Source organism: Engraulis encrasicolus, chromosome 4 (genome assembly GCF_034702125.1).
Source record: "Engraulis encrasicolus isolate BLACKSEA-1 chromosome 4, IST_EnEncr_1.0, whole genome shotgun sequence".
NCBI classification, from domain to species: domain Eukaryota; kingdom Metazoa; phylum Chordata; class Actinopteri; order Clupeiformes; family Engraulidae; genus Engraulis; species Engraulis encrasicolus.
The window spans coordinates 47,369,830-47,386,027 of record NC_085860.1 but is presented as its reverse complement, the minus strand read 5'-3'; the positions used below and the strand labels follow the sequence as shown (position 1 = coordinate 47,386,027).

At 44.2% G+C, this 16,198-nt stretch overlaps 1 protein-coding gene across 1 annotated transcript in view; it reads left to right on the top strand.

Annotated features, from left to right (window-relative positions):
* The window catches only part of n4bp1 (nedd4 binding protein 1), a 33,416-nt gene extending 18,443 nt beyond the window's left edge, over window positions 1–14,973 (top strand). Inside the window, exons 5-7 of the mRNA XM_063197544.1 lie at window positions 65–172; window positions 12,882–12,983; window positions 13,658–14,973. Coding sequence (XP_063053614.1) covers window positions 65–172; window positions 12,882–12,983; window positions 13,658–13,979 — 532 coding nt within the window. The 3' untranslated portion in view covers window positions 13,980–14,973. The remainder of the gene's footprint in view (window positions 1–64; window positions 173–12,881; window positions 12,984–13,657) is intronic.
* The last annotated feature ends 1,225 nt before the right edge of the window (window positions 14,974–16,198 follow it).

Below are 16,198 nucleotides of genomic sequence, written 5' to 3'. Positions count from 1 at the left end.
TTCTCCCTGTAAGACCCATCACACACTCATACTCCATCACACACTCTCTGCCTTCCCTGCACAGGTTCCTGCTGCACCTGGCAGAGAAGACCGACGGCGTCATCGTCACCAACGACAACCTGCGCGACTTTGTCAGCACGTCAGAGGCGTGGCGGAGGATCATTCAGGACAGGTGGGTGAATCTTATTGGACAGTCAGGGTGAATTTCGTGGGACTAGTCAAGACAGGATCTCATTGGACAGTCAGGACAGATTCATGAATGTCACTGCAGTCAGGAAAGGTGAGCGAACGTCAGTGGAATGTAAACAGGCTCAGCTGGTCTCGACCTCCTTTCTTGAAAGCCTCATCGCTTACCACGTAGCAACTAGTGTTGCTTTTGGCGGCATATTTTAGTTTTAGTCCTAGTCTAGTCAAGTCTTTGCATCAAGTTGTCATTTTAGTCCTTGACAGTTTTAGTCAAATCACCAAATTCCTTAATTTTAGTCAAGTTTTAGTCTACTTTTAAGTCCATGCATTTAGTCACATTCATGTCAGTGTCATCCATGACCCATTTCAGTCTAGTCTTAGAGTAATTTTAGTCAGCAAACAAAAATATGAAGACATTTAAGTCTACTTTTAGTCAACACAATGTAGTTTTAGTCAGCAAACAAAAATAAGACGACATTTAAGTCTACTTTTAGTCAACATAATGTAATTTTAGTCAGCAAACAAAAACATGAAGACATTTAAGTCTACTTTTAGTCAACACAATGTAGTTTTAGTCAGCAAACAAAAATAAGAAGACATTTTAGTCAACACAATTCACACGTTGGTCTTCTCTGTGATGTGATTCTCTTTAACCCAGACATGAGGTAAAAGTGCACAATGTAAGACACAAAACCAACCTATTTAAAGATACCTCATACAGTACACTCGTTAATACTGAACACCTAATGCAAAAATAGAAAGTGCTACAGTTTGAATGAATTGTCTTTATTCCATCAAAACATGTTAATACACCACAAGCATCAACTCAAAAAGGAAAATAAACAAAATGCTTTATCAAGGTGAAATAAAGATCATATTCTGAATTGAAAAAAATTGTGCGATTTTAGTTTCTAAATCCAACTACAAAACAAAAAACAAAACAAAAAACAAAACAAAAGGGGTTTCCACTCCCCACAGTGACACTTGAAAGACTGCTGCCCCCCCCCCCCCCCCAAAAAAAAAACAAAAAACACATCAGCTGTAAATCCTGTTCAAAAATAAATGGAACAGCATAGGGTCATATCCTCTAAATTCTACCCTATCCCTCATATACTAGCACAACAGTTAGCAAAAGAGTAGTCAGATTCTCAAAAAAAAACATGTAGGGGCCTATGTGTATGCATGTATGCATGCATGTGTAACGGAGGCCAACTAGCAGAGTTGGTGTGGAACGTTGGTAAAACCTCCCTCCGAAAGAGTCATTCAGTGTCTATGCCGTTGGACTGAAAGACTGGTCTCTTGGCCCAGTGGTATCGTACTGTGTCTCCCATTGCCGGACCGGTGTAGTTGACGAGGTAGCAGGTTTGATCCCAAAGGTGGGTTACCAGGTGCAAGATGACCCGTCATAATGGTGCTGTGACCCGGATGGGAGTTAGGTTTAAGGGGGAGAGTGTAACGGAGGCTAACTAGCAGAGATGGCGTGGAACATTGGTAAACCTCCCTCCCAAAGCCTCAGACAGTGCCGATGGGCCGGAAGACTAGTCTCTTGGCCCAGCGGTGGAGCAAGAAAAGTGATGTAATCCTCTGCTTTTCGCAAGAGACTCTGAAATTCACCCTCCTCGCTTTCTACAAGACCTTCAGCTACAAATGGGTCCTAAAAGCAAGCTGCTGCTGGAAGTGGTGAGAAGTTTTCAGCTGTTGAATCAAGGAACACACCAAGTCGTTGATCCATACTTGACCTCATCTTTTGGGCCAAAGTAGCAGCATCCTTGTAGCTTCTGCCATGTGTAATGGAGAACTCTGACAGGTGCTGTTTCAGGTCCAGTAGTGCTGGCACAATGAGGGAAAGGGACTGGGTGTCACTTTCAAGGGACTTTGTGTGTTCTGCAAATGGCAGAAGGAGGTCATGAAGCAGACCCATTCTCTGCCACTCATTGGGTTGTAGGGTGCCCCACCCCATGGCCTCTGCAACATGAATGACGTGTTCCTTCACCTCCAGGCAGCGCTTGAGCATGGCGAAGCAGCTTGACCATCGGGTCGGGCAGTCTTTCACTAATACAAGGTTGCATTTGTGGAGAAGGCGTTCTGTGGCAACAGAGGATTTTCTGAATTTGTTAACCATGTGCCTGACTTTGTCCAGCAATCTTCTTATTGGTGCCTCCTTCTGAATCATATTTACTACAAGCTGGAGGGTGTGTACAGCGCAGGGTGTCCTTTGAATGGCCCCATAATCTCTTCTGCAAGCATAAAAACACAAAACATTATATTAGTAGGTTCACAGACCATTTATTTTGCGCCATCAACTTCTTAAGTACAAGACATTATATTAAATACAGTAGCTCAAAATGCTTGTACTTGATATGACATTTCTTTTTATTCATATTAAGTGACTGAAAAACTAACTGCATAGTTTCGTGAAGGCTAATGAATACACTTCATACACAGACTGACCTCTCATCCTCTCCTTCCACATCATAGTCATTGGGGTCCTCGCTGTGCTCGTCCTCGGAACAGTCAGATGTTCCGGTGGCTTCACTGCGAAATGAAGCCACCATGTTGCTGCCGTTATCAGTGATGGTTGTAATTATCTTGTCTCTTTGGATGCCCCATTCCGCCATAGACTCCTCCACCAGCGCACCAATTGCTTCCCCCGTATGTGGATGTGCCAGTTCTTTCAAGCTAAGAAGTTTGTGTTCAGCCTTATTGCTTTCAGGATTGAAGTAGCATGCACTGACACCCAGGAAAGAGGCAGTGAGCCCCTTCTTGGTCCAGATGTCCAGGCCCGTGGTAACCCTGCGCGCTTGGGAAAGGCTTCGTTTGATCTTTCCCTTCTCTTCTATATACATGTTTTCAATGAGATTCAGAATTTTTTGTCTTTTAGGCACATTGAATTTTTTGTCCATACTTCCCATCATCTGAATGAATTCTTCATCTTCGACAATTCTTGCTGGCAGGCCAGTACGGCCAATCCATTGGGCAATTGCCTGCTCTTTACAACGTTGTTCAGGGGCGTTTTCGTTATACATTTGAATGCTGCTGGGCTTTCTCTTGGGTTTCTGTGGTGTCCGTTCTGGAATCTAGAATAGAGAGGGGGGGGGGGGGGGGGGGGGGGGGGGGGGGAGGGGGGGGGGGGGGGGGGGGGGGGGGAGTCCAGTCAGAAAGGTCTACTGCTCATAATAATGTTTCACAATATAGGCTACTTATATCATTTCAAATCAAACCGGTATTAATGTGACTATATTTTAAGTTACACATTTTGCGCTTAATGTAAGCCTGAAGACACCAGGATGTGTGTGCCAAGTGGATTATTTCACATAGGCCTACATTTACACATTTCTGTTATAGCCCCACACCCTCACACCTGCAAAACTATTGTGAAGTTGGCACCAGATATGTTGAATATTATGCATAAAAGCATTTTTTGTTATTCGTTTCTGCATCGTTTGTAGGCCTACATGATAGCACAGGCAAAATGAGCATTTCTGCACAAACCTTAAAAAGGTGCACTGTGCAGGAAATGGTCAAAAGAGGTACTGCAACTATGTTGCTCATTGAAACTGGGTTGCCTATTGCCGAATTTGATCTTTTCATGACAGTTTACTAAACTGATATTTTCTAGTATGGCCCAAGTACAGTCATCTTTGCAGCTAAAAATGTCTTTCAGGAAATTCAAAAGGGCGGACCATGGAGAGGATAGGAAAGTGAAATTGTCGTAGTCATAATGAATACTTAATTTGATGTTGGTATGAAAAAGGTATTAGTGAATGGGTAGCATAAATTCTGGAAAGAAACAACTGAAAATCTTACACACTGCACCTTTAAGATCAGGCTATCTGGTGACCACAATTACGCAGCACTCTATTATCATTCAAATGAATCATTTTTGCACAATTGAGCAGGCAACATGAACGTTTTTGCACAAACCGTTTATGTTACTTAAAATGTACTTTTGTAGGCCTAAATGCAGCGCCAAATCAGCAACCAAATTACTCGAAATGGTTCGAATTGTTTGTGCAGGTGTGTGGGTAAACAATGTTTCTGCAGAAACAGTTTGTTACTTTGTTATTTCATTCAAGTCATTTACCCATTGAAAGTTAAAAAGCTTAAATAGGCCTAAGCTTCTCACACGAACACTCATTTTGCCTACACAATCGTGCACAAATGAATAAAAAATAAATCTATTCATATCTTCAACATGTGGGGAGCCAACTGCACGCAAGTGCTGCACCTCTAATGTCATACGCATGGTCTAACCTACAAGTACGCAAGGCCTAGGTATCGGTCAATTGTCAGTTAGTTAAACGGATCAACAAACATTTACACCTGTGTCCTGCGTCTTGAACAGAATGTTAACGCCACAAATGAAATTCTCCCACGATTTAATTTAGATTTACTACTGCAGCGAAATGAATGAATGAATGCCATCGTGCTTTTTTTCTCCGTCTGGGACAACCCTCCAGTGAAGCAGCGCGTCAAACCTATATTTAGATAGGCTTACTGTACCGAGTCTGACAGACACAGCTATAACCTGGGCTACCAGAAATGAGAAATGAGACGTTGCCGCAGCGGAGGAAGAAGATTTGGAGAAGAAGCAGACGGCAGAGTTGCGCTAGTGTGTGGAGTCGTAGACTTATTAGCCACAGTCCTAAAATATACCCATACAGGCCTAGGCTATATTGAACGGATGCCTGTGAAAAAATACAGTAATCCATATTGGCAACAGTGGTCGCACAATCTGAGTGCAATTGAAATGCTAAAGGTCCTAATGGACGCAGAACAGCGTTGGCACAACCCCCTTATTCCTTGGAAGCGATGGCTGGTCCGTGTAACGCTTTGCAGTGCTTTGATCCATTTTCGGAATTCACATGAAAAAGATGAAAATTAGTTCAAAACTTCAAATTTCCAGACAACTCAGAAAACAGAAAATTGACGCTGTGTGCTCGTTTCATTGTAATTTGTCGGTGGCCTTTGAAAGAGAAAATATGTGAATTTGAAACCAAAGTAAAATTAGGCAATATTTCAATGTCCAATTTCTGTGTCGCGCAGGGACCGGGGGATGTATTGGCTCAAGTAGCGCCAGATGTGTTTTGCGTAATGTCTACAAATGAAATGGATGGCAAGTCAGCTGAGACGTAGGCTACAGATCTGACAGAACAACTGGCTCAGCTGTATAGGCCAACCTGCAAACTTTCACCTCCTTCCCGACAACCGTTGGGACGAAAGTGAGTTCATGGACAGGGGGAGAAAAATAGGCTACCCACATAGTAGAACTAGGCAGGCATGCATGGTGTGCAAACTCTGATTAATGCGCACCACAGACCCATTGACTCCACGCCGACTAGACTACTCTTCATAAGGCCCCGTCTAAATTTGCATTGGCTATTAAGGCATAAACGTTGCACATTGTTTATTTTACGCGTGGATATTTCCCATCCAATGGGATCTCATTGCGCAGTTGGCACCACACTGCAGCATCCGTGACCGGATTATCAGTGGTGCAGTCTACTTTTTTGAAGTGGGTATACTGTATATTCAAGCATTTTTTTGAAGTGGGTATACTGTATATATTTATGCTATTCTAAACAATTGATCAATCCATTTGAAGTGGGTATACTGAAGCCCCTAAAATTTAGAAGTGGGTATACTCCGTATACCTGCGTTCTACGTAGACTACACCACTGCGGATTATTCCAAAACATCTGCAAGACCTATATTAGCCTATTTGTAACATTATCTTGACATTTCACAGAAATAAGACAGGCTTGAAATGTACTATAGGCTACGGGTGTAACAAAGCAAGCGTCATGAATTCGCAGTGCGTTATTGCTCGACCGCGTCATTTCAGTTCAGTGGAAACTAAGCTTGAAGCGCTATAACGGCAATGTAGCCCACAGTCTGCTCAAGTGAAGCAACTGATGTTTTTCCATAGGCCTAATATGATTGTCTGAATTCTTAGGGGAGTTGGCCCATATGCAAACGGAGTTGCCGACCACTGATCTACAGTAGGCTATGCGTGCCCAACGTGCTACCCTCTGAGTTCGGAGTTGGGTTCGGAGTTGGTCTCTGGCGTGTTGTCAGGGTAGGTGAAAGCGGGTTATTGAAAAGTTTGCAGGTTGGCTACGACTACAGCTGCCAGTCATTCTGTCGGATCTGTAGCAAGCCTACGTTTTAAGCTGACTTGCCATCCATTTCATTTAGGCAAAACACATCTGGCGCTACTTGAGCCAATTCCTACATCCCCTGGACCCCGCGCGAATGATTCAGTCCAACCACCATGCAGAAATTGAAAATTGAAATATTGACTCATTTTACTTTGGTTTCAAATTCAGTTGTTTTCTCTTTCAAAAGCAACCGACAAATTACAATGAATTAAACAACGTCAATTTTCTGGATCAAAAAATTAGAATAAATTCTCTGACTAAGGCACTCCAAATTAAAATGTCTTTATTGAAATGACGGGTCCTACATGGACATATTAAAAACAAGGCAAACAATATTAAAAGGGGCCTTGTTTTTAATATGTCCATGTAGGACCCGTCATTTCAATAAAGACATTTTAATTTGGAGTGCCTTAGTCAGAGAATTTCTTCTCATTTTTTGATCCTGGAAGTAGGCCACTATGCCTTGGACTAAAGAGCACCCAAACCCAAGCCAACAAACTATTTGGATAAGAGCACGCCATAGGCCTTCTCCACAAACTGAACGTCAATTTTCTGTTTTCTGAGTTCACTGGAAAATTGAAAATTGAAGTTTTGAACCCAATTTTAATATTTTCCAAATTAATTATTAAAATGGATCAAAGCACTGCAAAGCGTTAGGCTACACGCAGTGGCGGACTTAGCAATTTGGGGGCCTAAGGCGAAGTTAGCTAGGGGGCCCATCGGCCCACCAGCCCACCGGCCCACCGGCCCACCCAAGTGTGTACCCCCCCCCTTGAAAAATAATAATAATAGCCTAATAGGCTTGCTTAGAGATGCTTAGCTCACAGCATCTTCTGTATCACAGATACACAATTCAAAAACTAAGCTCTCTACAACAGTCAGAAGACCTCTTGAACATAATGTGCTTGGGCCAAGTTTTGCTTTAGACATTTAGACAGCATTCAATGTTGACATATTCAACATTGCAATCTTCACATGCACATCAATCAATTACACATGGGCATCAAAGCCTTCTCTCTCTCTCTCTCTCTCTCTCTCTCTCTCTCTCTCTCTCTCTCTCTCTCTCCCTTCTCACTGGCTAAGTTAGCCTATTTTTAAAACTCACGAACGGTGTATTTATGAACATTTGTGTTTACTGAACTGTCGGGACTTTGGCGAGCGAAAATACACGCGCACACACTCGTACACGCGCACACTCGCACACCTGCGCTCGCAATGAAACACTTTCTCCGAACATTGTCATGGCCATGGGCGGAGGCGCGCACCGTCAATGGCAGGATTCCATCAGTGACTTTTGGGAGGGGAAATGTGTGGGGATTTTGTCATGTTTATTATTTGTGACGATTATGAATGTGTACTTGGGCAATCTGCGTTCTATGTGGTTATGTTTTGAGTATTGTGTTTAAACTGGCTGTTTTTGTTTGGCGATGGTCGGAAGGAATTGTGAGTTGAGTGAGTAATTGAATTAGTGAATAATTGGCTGGCCCTAGGAAATGGGTGTATTTAAGCCGTAGTCAAATCGTTGATGTGAGCGATTTTGATTGAGAAGCACTAACCAGTAGGAGGTGGCTTCGCGTAAAACTGCTGCATATCGGTGTAAGCAGAGCGTTGTGCTGTTAGACTTTGATGCTGCAGAAGTAATTTTGAAGACTGTCGTATTTTGTTTGCCAGAAGTGTCCTGTCCATGTGTTTTGATGCCCACGTGCACATTTATTTTCTAATGTCTGGTGAAAAGGTAAATAAAAAGGCCTAATTATTTTTGATACTTCCGACTTCGTGCCTCATCATCTCCACTCCGCTCGTTACGCACACATCCTTGACAGAGAGGTAGCAGTCGCTCCCTCACAGACACACATAAAAATAGACAGTAAGATTGCAGTGTATCATTTTGCCCAGATGCCACCACCGCCACACCACCAACTGCGTCTGCGTGTGCACATGACGTATTGGACGGCGAGCAGCAAGCATCTCAAACTGAATTGGCTACAAAACAAAACACCACGGCGGGTGAATTCCAAACCAACCAACTGAGGCATAGTAGTAGCAATAGTTCCATCACACACACAAGCGCGCGCGCGCACACACACACACACACACACACACACACACACACACACACACACACACACACACACACACACACAATCAATGTGACTTACTATGAGTAGAGTGCGCTGTCTTTTGTCAATCACGTCGGCGTTTCTCCAGGCTGAACTTCCACATCACCTCCTGTTAGCATCCAGAACTAGCCAGCAATATCGCCACGTAACGCAGTTCATTATTAAAAACTCCAGCATATCTACTGGAGCTATGGCTGACATGTCAGCTAATTCTGCGATGTTCTAAATCTCGCCACATCGCATCAAGTTACATAATGTTCCTTGAAAGCTGCATGCTTGTTTAAGCCTTTCCAAATTTCGACAGCATGTTTCTGAAATCATTTCAGAGAGATTGAGAAGGTTGTCTGATGATACAGTAACCGATGCACCGTCTGCAAGCGCTTAAAGGCTGCGTCCTTTTCAATGGAATAACTTACTCGAGCCAATTCCAGTTCACATCTAGAGGAAAAGTAACGCCTTTTTGAAACAAAATATCTCACGAGGTATTCATTCAACAAAACTTGGGGTTATCAGTGCCGCGGCCATTCACAGATCCATCAGTGGGGATAGCCACAGTAATTGACCTGCTAGTGCTACAGTAGGGCACCGTTTCCTTGTCGCTGTCCGATCCACGGAGATAGTCCAGGCTTCTAACATGTCATGTCGTGGGTTATCCAAAGTTACCGATGTTGGAGTTTTAAAACATTTACGCACAGTGTTATCCATATTCAGGAAAGCACAAAACTCGCATGTCTGTTCACCACCTAGAAATGTCAGTCACCTCGCTTGAGTCGCTTCCGTCTTCAGCGCGTTCGCGGAGGGACCCGCTGCGCATATATGGGCAGCAATGCGCACTCACAGTGCGTTCCGAATGCGTCTTAATTACGCATTGTGCGCATTTGAGCTGTGCAGATATGCGCAGGCATGTTGTGAGGGAACGTAGCGAATGTTTTGGAACTCGTCTCGCGCACATGGCATGCATGGATGGAATATTCCATTTTAACACGAAAGAGAGGGGTGTGCACGGGATCTGTATTTGTTTGTAATGTATTGTGTTGCTCTTATTTCCAATTTAAACATACAAAATTCATTATTTATGAAAATTACCATTTATTTGTGAATTACTGTCCAAAGGGGCCCCAATTACTATGTGAAATGTTCCGCTCCCAGTCAGATGGGGCCCCTAAATTTGGGGGGCTAAGGCGGGGCCTAAGGCGGTTGCCTAGCAACGCCTCTATGCAAGAACCGCGCCTGGCTACACGGACCGGCCATCGCTTCCAAGGAATTAGGCCTACACAGATAGCCTAGGCCTACTTTTAATCGCGCAGGTGTGTCCGAAACTGACTACACTTACCTGGATGTCCGTATGAATTTTTTTCAGATGCCTCTTCAAGTTAGTTGTGTTTTTGCCTTTGAGTGTGTGGCCACATTTCTCGCCATCAATCATAACCACACGGCATTCAGTTAGGTCCTCGGCTTCTTGATATTCGAAGTGTTCCCAAACATCTCCCCGTCTCTTTCGCCCAAGTGTTACAGAGCAGGCCATCGCAGTTTTACTGTTTTTTGAAAAAAAATAATCAAGCCGTCGTCGCTTCTCGGTCTTAGTTGCCTACAGAAGCTGAACGCTAACGCCATGATTTTAAACCTGTCGTTTCCATCACCTGACGAAAGTGCCAATTCCACGCAGCCAATGACGACGAGACCATTATTGAAAGCAATGAATGCTGACTGAGAAACGCGAAAGGCTCTTGCTGTCACATGCAAAATATTTATCATCACCATGACAATAATGTTTCTTTTCGTCATCTTCAAAGCCTCTCCTCTCGTCAACAAAAACGGAGAACCATTTTAGCATAGTTTTTATTTGTGACGTTTTACGTTTGAGTTGGGTATGCATTGGTTTTTGACATGACGAAAATACTCTTTACTTCTCGTCTGGTTTTCTTCACATGATAAAAAATGTTGTTGACGAGGATATTTCCTCCGCGTCTTCGTTGACGACAGCAACACTAGTAGCAACTGAGTAAGTTACCAATGGGAAATTGCATTGGAACCAAGTGAGTTGCTAAATGAGTTAGTGGCGATACAGTTGAGAAACGCATCAAAGGGTGAGGGGTGAAATAACTTTTGTGAGATGATCAGGGCTTAACACTAACACACGCCAGGTAGCCAAATGCGGGTGAAAGTCGGCGTTGGCTAGTAGATACCGAAGGTTCACTAGCCATTCTGGCGGGTCCGTTACTGTTCTGAATAATGAGGCACCGCATTTTGTAGTTTTTTTCTTCGGACCGTCTTTGCTACAAATGCAATACAATGCGATTTCGCGAGCCTACAATACCCATGAAGCACCTGTGTCACGTGTCACCTGTGTTTCACGCAAGCCAGGATGGAATCTGATAGAGCTAGTATTGCGAAGAGGAGTGACAGCGAGCTACCAGGACATCAGCGTGCGTTTGGAAATGTCACTGGAAACCTTCACATGAAAATAAAGTAGCGACGTTCATCTCAACTGACTTGTTTTGCGATCTGTCATTAGTACAATACTTAGTAGTAGTGGACATTAAAATGACCAAAGCCAGAGGAAAACACGTCAGTCTGTCTTACTCTTGTGAAAGTCTCAAGACTGATTAGCGCAGTGATAAGACAAGGACACATGCGGCATTAATAATGTTTGGTCTAAATAGAGTTCTTCAGTAACGCGGAAGCATGTAGTAGATTGTAGTCTTTCATGTTAGCATTTAAGGACTTCCTGGTTCGTATCGGCTTCCGGCCTCCATTGGGAATGAATAGGGGCCAGTTTCAAATAAGCTCCGAGTGCAAGCACGCGCTTAGCGAACCCCCGCAAACTGTCGAGGGTGTTAAAAATAGGCTGTAGGTATGACATGGTTGATCATTTTGTGTCAAACTTCGACATAAATACGATGTTGCGTCCATATGCTAAACCCGGAAACTTTTGGCGACTACAGAAGCGGCGCCTGTATCTAACGTCATGTACGTGCGGAGGGTTGTACCCATGGCAACCAAAGGAAAGCATGTAGTTCGGAAGTTTTAATGATCAGAAAGGGGTTAGCAATATTGAATTATAATCGTCATGATTTAACATGTGAATACACCAACATGATGATACGATCCGTTCCACTAATGAGAAAGGGATGCGGGGACACGCTAATGTTCGTTGTTGGCGTGCAACTTATATTTTTGCCAAACCTGAATCTCTATGGCGTTTTGCAATGTAAAAAATCGCCATGGAACCGGAAGTCCAAACGCCGCATACAAGTTGACGTCAACGCTGAAGAGCTCTATTATTTTCTGATTTGCCTGTAGGCCTATGTCTTCATACCTTAATATTCCTCCATGTTTCTTGTGCTGTTGTTCCCGACTGTCAAACCGTTCTTAAAAAACGCGCAGTAGTAGCCTTCCAGACACAAAAGCATCCCATTGCATGTCCCTTCGCAGGTGCCCGTCTCGCCTTGCGCCCGAGTATTTTAAACAACTCACTATTAAACGGAATGAAAGGAAGTCGTAGCCCCTTCTGTAGTTACCGCATCTGTGTGTGCTTTCTAGTGGATACTTTTATAAGCAAATATTCCAGAAGAGGTGTTATTCCACATCCATGACCGAGGACAGGCGAACTTGGCAATGCTATCTCCTTTGCTCATCAATTTGGACGGCGACCTCCACAGATAGGCCTAGCCTATATGACATGAAGAAGTCCCTCCAGATTAAAGACGAAAATATTTTGCTCTCGTGTAGCTTACATTTGTGCCCTTCCACAACACCGTGCTTGGTGTTGCATGGTCTACTATAGGCTATGCCATTCCTCAGATCAGTAAATCTGTTCTTTGCACAGCATGCATGCATGGACCAGTTAATAGGCCTAACAATTCTAATTATTAGGCCCTATAGTATATTATATTATACTGTATTATATTATATTATATTATATTATATTATATTATATTATATTATATTATATTATATTATATTAGCCTACATTACATTATTAGGGCCTACAGCTTATTTTATAATTCATTAAAGCTGCTATGATGGTTAAGAAAATTATGGCTGGTGAAAAGGCCCAATGGCTAGTGAGTCAGGAAAACCACTAGCCAAAATGGCTAGTAAGCGAAAAAGTTAGTGTCAAGCACTGGAGATGATGTATACAGGATATCGTGAGAATGGATGGCCACAGGGAATAATTGAGTGGATGGCACAAGTGTAAACTGACGGCCCTACCGTAGCGGTAACGGTAGGGCACTCGTCTGCTACGCGGCCGACCCGGCTTCGATTCCAGATCGGGTCCTTTGCCGGTCCTTCCCCGTCTCTCTCTCCCAACTCGCTTCCTGTCTCTCCTCCACTATCCTGTCATGTAAGAAATAGTATAAAATATATTTTTTAAAAACGAGTGCAAAACTGACTTTTTGCATTCCTACAGACTCCTGCAGTTCACCTTTGTGGAGGACCTCTTCATGATCCCAGACGACCCTCTGGGGAGGAATGGCCCAAACCTGGAGGTTTTCCTGCGCAAAGACAACAGGTGCGAAGCTTAAAACATAGTAGTGGTCTAACACACAAAGACGGCAGGAGCCTATGAAATACATTTTTTTATTTGTATTACCTGTATTACTGTGAAAGGACAGTACAGATCATAATGCAAGTGGAATTTGAGTCTTGCCCATTGTAATGAGGGTTTGTTTCCGGTATTCATATTAAACTGGTAGGGGGGAATTGTGAACGCTGTGAGGCATCAGCCAAAATCCATAATATGAAGCTCTTGAAGATTTATTCGCCATCACATGATACTACAAAGACCCAAGAAATGGCAAACTCAAAGTCCTTAATAAACCCATAATAATCACCCCGATGTTAGGAAGCTTGACATTACTTTTTTAAAGGTACAGTGTGTAATAGTTTTAGTACTTTATTTCCAGAACATTCACAAATGTTACCTTTTTCACGAAGGCGTACCACCACTAAAAACAGATTGAGAGCATGCTGAGGGCATTCTGCTCTCTTAGACTTTACTTTGCACTTACCTCCTTTCCTTCCCTTGCTGTCTTGTCGCTCCCTTAATTTCTCTCTCTCTCTCTCTCTCTCTCTCTCTCTTTTTCTTTCTCTCTCTCTCTCTCTCTCTCTCTCTCTCTCTCTCTCTCTCTCTCTCTCTCTCTCTCTCTCTCTCTCTCTCTCTCTCTCTCCCCTTTCTCCCCCCAGGTCCAAGGCTGCCAGTCGTCCGCAGCAGAGGTCTGAGGCGTGTGTCCACGTGCCCCCCCTTCAGAAGCAGCCCAGCCCCCCCCAGCCGCGGCCGGCCTCCCACTGGCCCCATACGGGCGCTCCCGGCTGGACCCCTTCGCCCACGCCGCGGCCGCCCCCCTCCAGCTCCCCTCCCCCACAGCGCTCGGCGGCCGAGACGTCCCAGCTGAAGAGGCAGCTGTACGACATCTTCCCCGACCAGAAGCCGCACATCGACCGCATCCTGAACGAACACCCCTACATGAGAGACCTCAACGCCCTGTCCGGACTGCTGCTGGGCTGAGGGACACGCACGCCAGACTCACTTTGCACTTACACACACACACACACACACACACACACACACACACACACACACACACACACACACACACACACACACACACACACACACACACTAACACACAAACACAGCTAGGATGAGTGAGTGCCAATAGACATACACACACGCATAAACACATGGGGTGAAAACACAACCACTAAAAGTCATAGACACACACTTAAGGAAAGTTTGCAGAAAAAAGTTTGCAGAAAAAAAGAAAAACGACCAAAAATAAATATATTTTGTTCACAGGTTGCAATTTCTGTGTTGTGAAATTGAAACTGCTCTCCTGTCAAGGTTTTCAGAACAGACACACAGACAGACCGTACTCTGACCTCTTCAAGCACAAGAGACACACCCCCTACCCTTTGCACCTTGATAACCCATTCTTCTAACCAACGTCACAAAACTACACAGCGAAATAAAACAACACGACTAAATCTTTTGAATGTTTCTGATATGCACAGTCCACAGGGCGTATGTCTTCTCTGGTGTACATAGTTGTTGTTATATATCAGAATGAGCCCAGAGGATGCTTTATTTTCTGCTGTTTTTTTTGTTTTGTTTTGGGGTTTTTTGTCAATACTACGCTGTGACAGGCGTTGCTGAATTGATACCTGGCGCCTGTGGTTGTTTCCTTTGTAATGTATAGTTCCTTTATGGTGGCTGTCTGTACATACATGATGATGTAAACCAAATGGTCTGGTGGACTGTTTATGTTAACCAAGTGGTGTGCTGGACTCTTCTGTTCATGGACACTTTTCAGTTTCCTGCAGTACACAGGGAGATGTTTTTTTTCCTTTGAACTCCCATAGTGTGGCTCGGCCAAAGTCCTTAGTTCCAACCCCCCCCCCCCCCCAAAGTCTATATGTATATACACTGTGTACCATATGCAGCGTAGTCATGAGAAGCCACTCTTCTGTTCTTATTAAAAGCCCTATGGGCAGGGAAGGTATGTCTGTCTCAGCCTAGATTTTCACCAACAGTCACGGTGTCTTCTGCCTTGGAAGCTTCCAAGGCCGTCTTACTTAACAACCTGACCGGCCTCACAAACACAAACCTGTTGTGCAACGCACAGGCAGCGACCTCCAGCCAACCAGCAGAATCCTGAGCAGTCATGTGACCTACAGACTGGCCAGAACAAATGCCATCGCCGCATTCTGAAGTCTGACCACCAGAGGGAGCTCTTGAGCCACAGTTGCTGCTTGAGCCACAGTTGCTCCTGCTCTCAAACAGATCATTTGATTTTTGCCAGGTTCTGCTGCGTTCATGCCCGGCCGGATCCCTCTGTGGTGTATATTTGTACAGAATGTGCGCTTCACTGGTCTCTGGCTCTTCTAGTCTGTTGATTAAGTGTGTGTGTGTGACGTCGTTCAGGTTGTTGTCTACACAGCTTTCTTGACATTAGCTTTGGTACCTCTAGCTTTTCCTTCAACAGGACGTGTTGACTGACTAGGTGGAATTTTGTGTCACTTGTGTTGTTTGGAGAAGTGAGGAAGACCACCCCACCCCACCCAACTCTGCAGCCCACAGCACCCCCCTCCAGCCCCAGGCCCATGGATGAGGTATGAGCCTCCTGTGGATGAGGTATCGGTCTCCTGTGGATGAGGTATCGGTCTCCTGTGGGTATCTCACAAGCTGACTGTACAGGAGGCCCCACAGCCACTGGCTGACCTGTTAATAAACGCCTTGTGTTTGACACGAACAACTCACCCATGTACTCTTTCTTAAAAAAAATAAATAATTAAAGGCATTTTTGCCTTTATTACGACCGGACGGTACGAGAGGTGACAGGAAGTGAGTGGGAGAGAGAGATGGGGGGAGGATCGGGAAATGACCTCGGGCCAGAATCGAACCCGGGGCCCTGGTGTAACAGTGAGCTACGGCAGGGCCCCCTGGTCTCTTTCATGTGACCGACCCTACTGTTCAGCAGTCATGGGCAAAATGGATTCGTTAGTTACGCTACAATCTACTTTCACATATTCCAGATGACTTACCTGTACAATTCAGCCAAGTGATTGGCTGGTTGAATGATCACCTGTTTGAATTGGACAGGTAAAACCAGGTCATTTCCAATATGTGGCATTGGATTGTAAATTAATGAGTCCTTTTTGCCCATCACTGCTGGATAATTGGCTAATAAGAGCATAACACTGTGATAATTGTGCTTTGTAAAATAT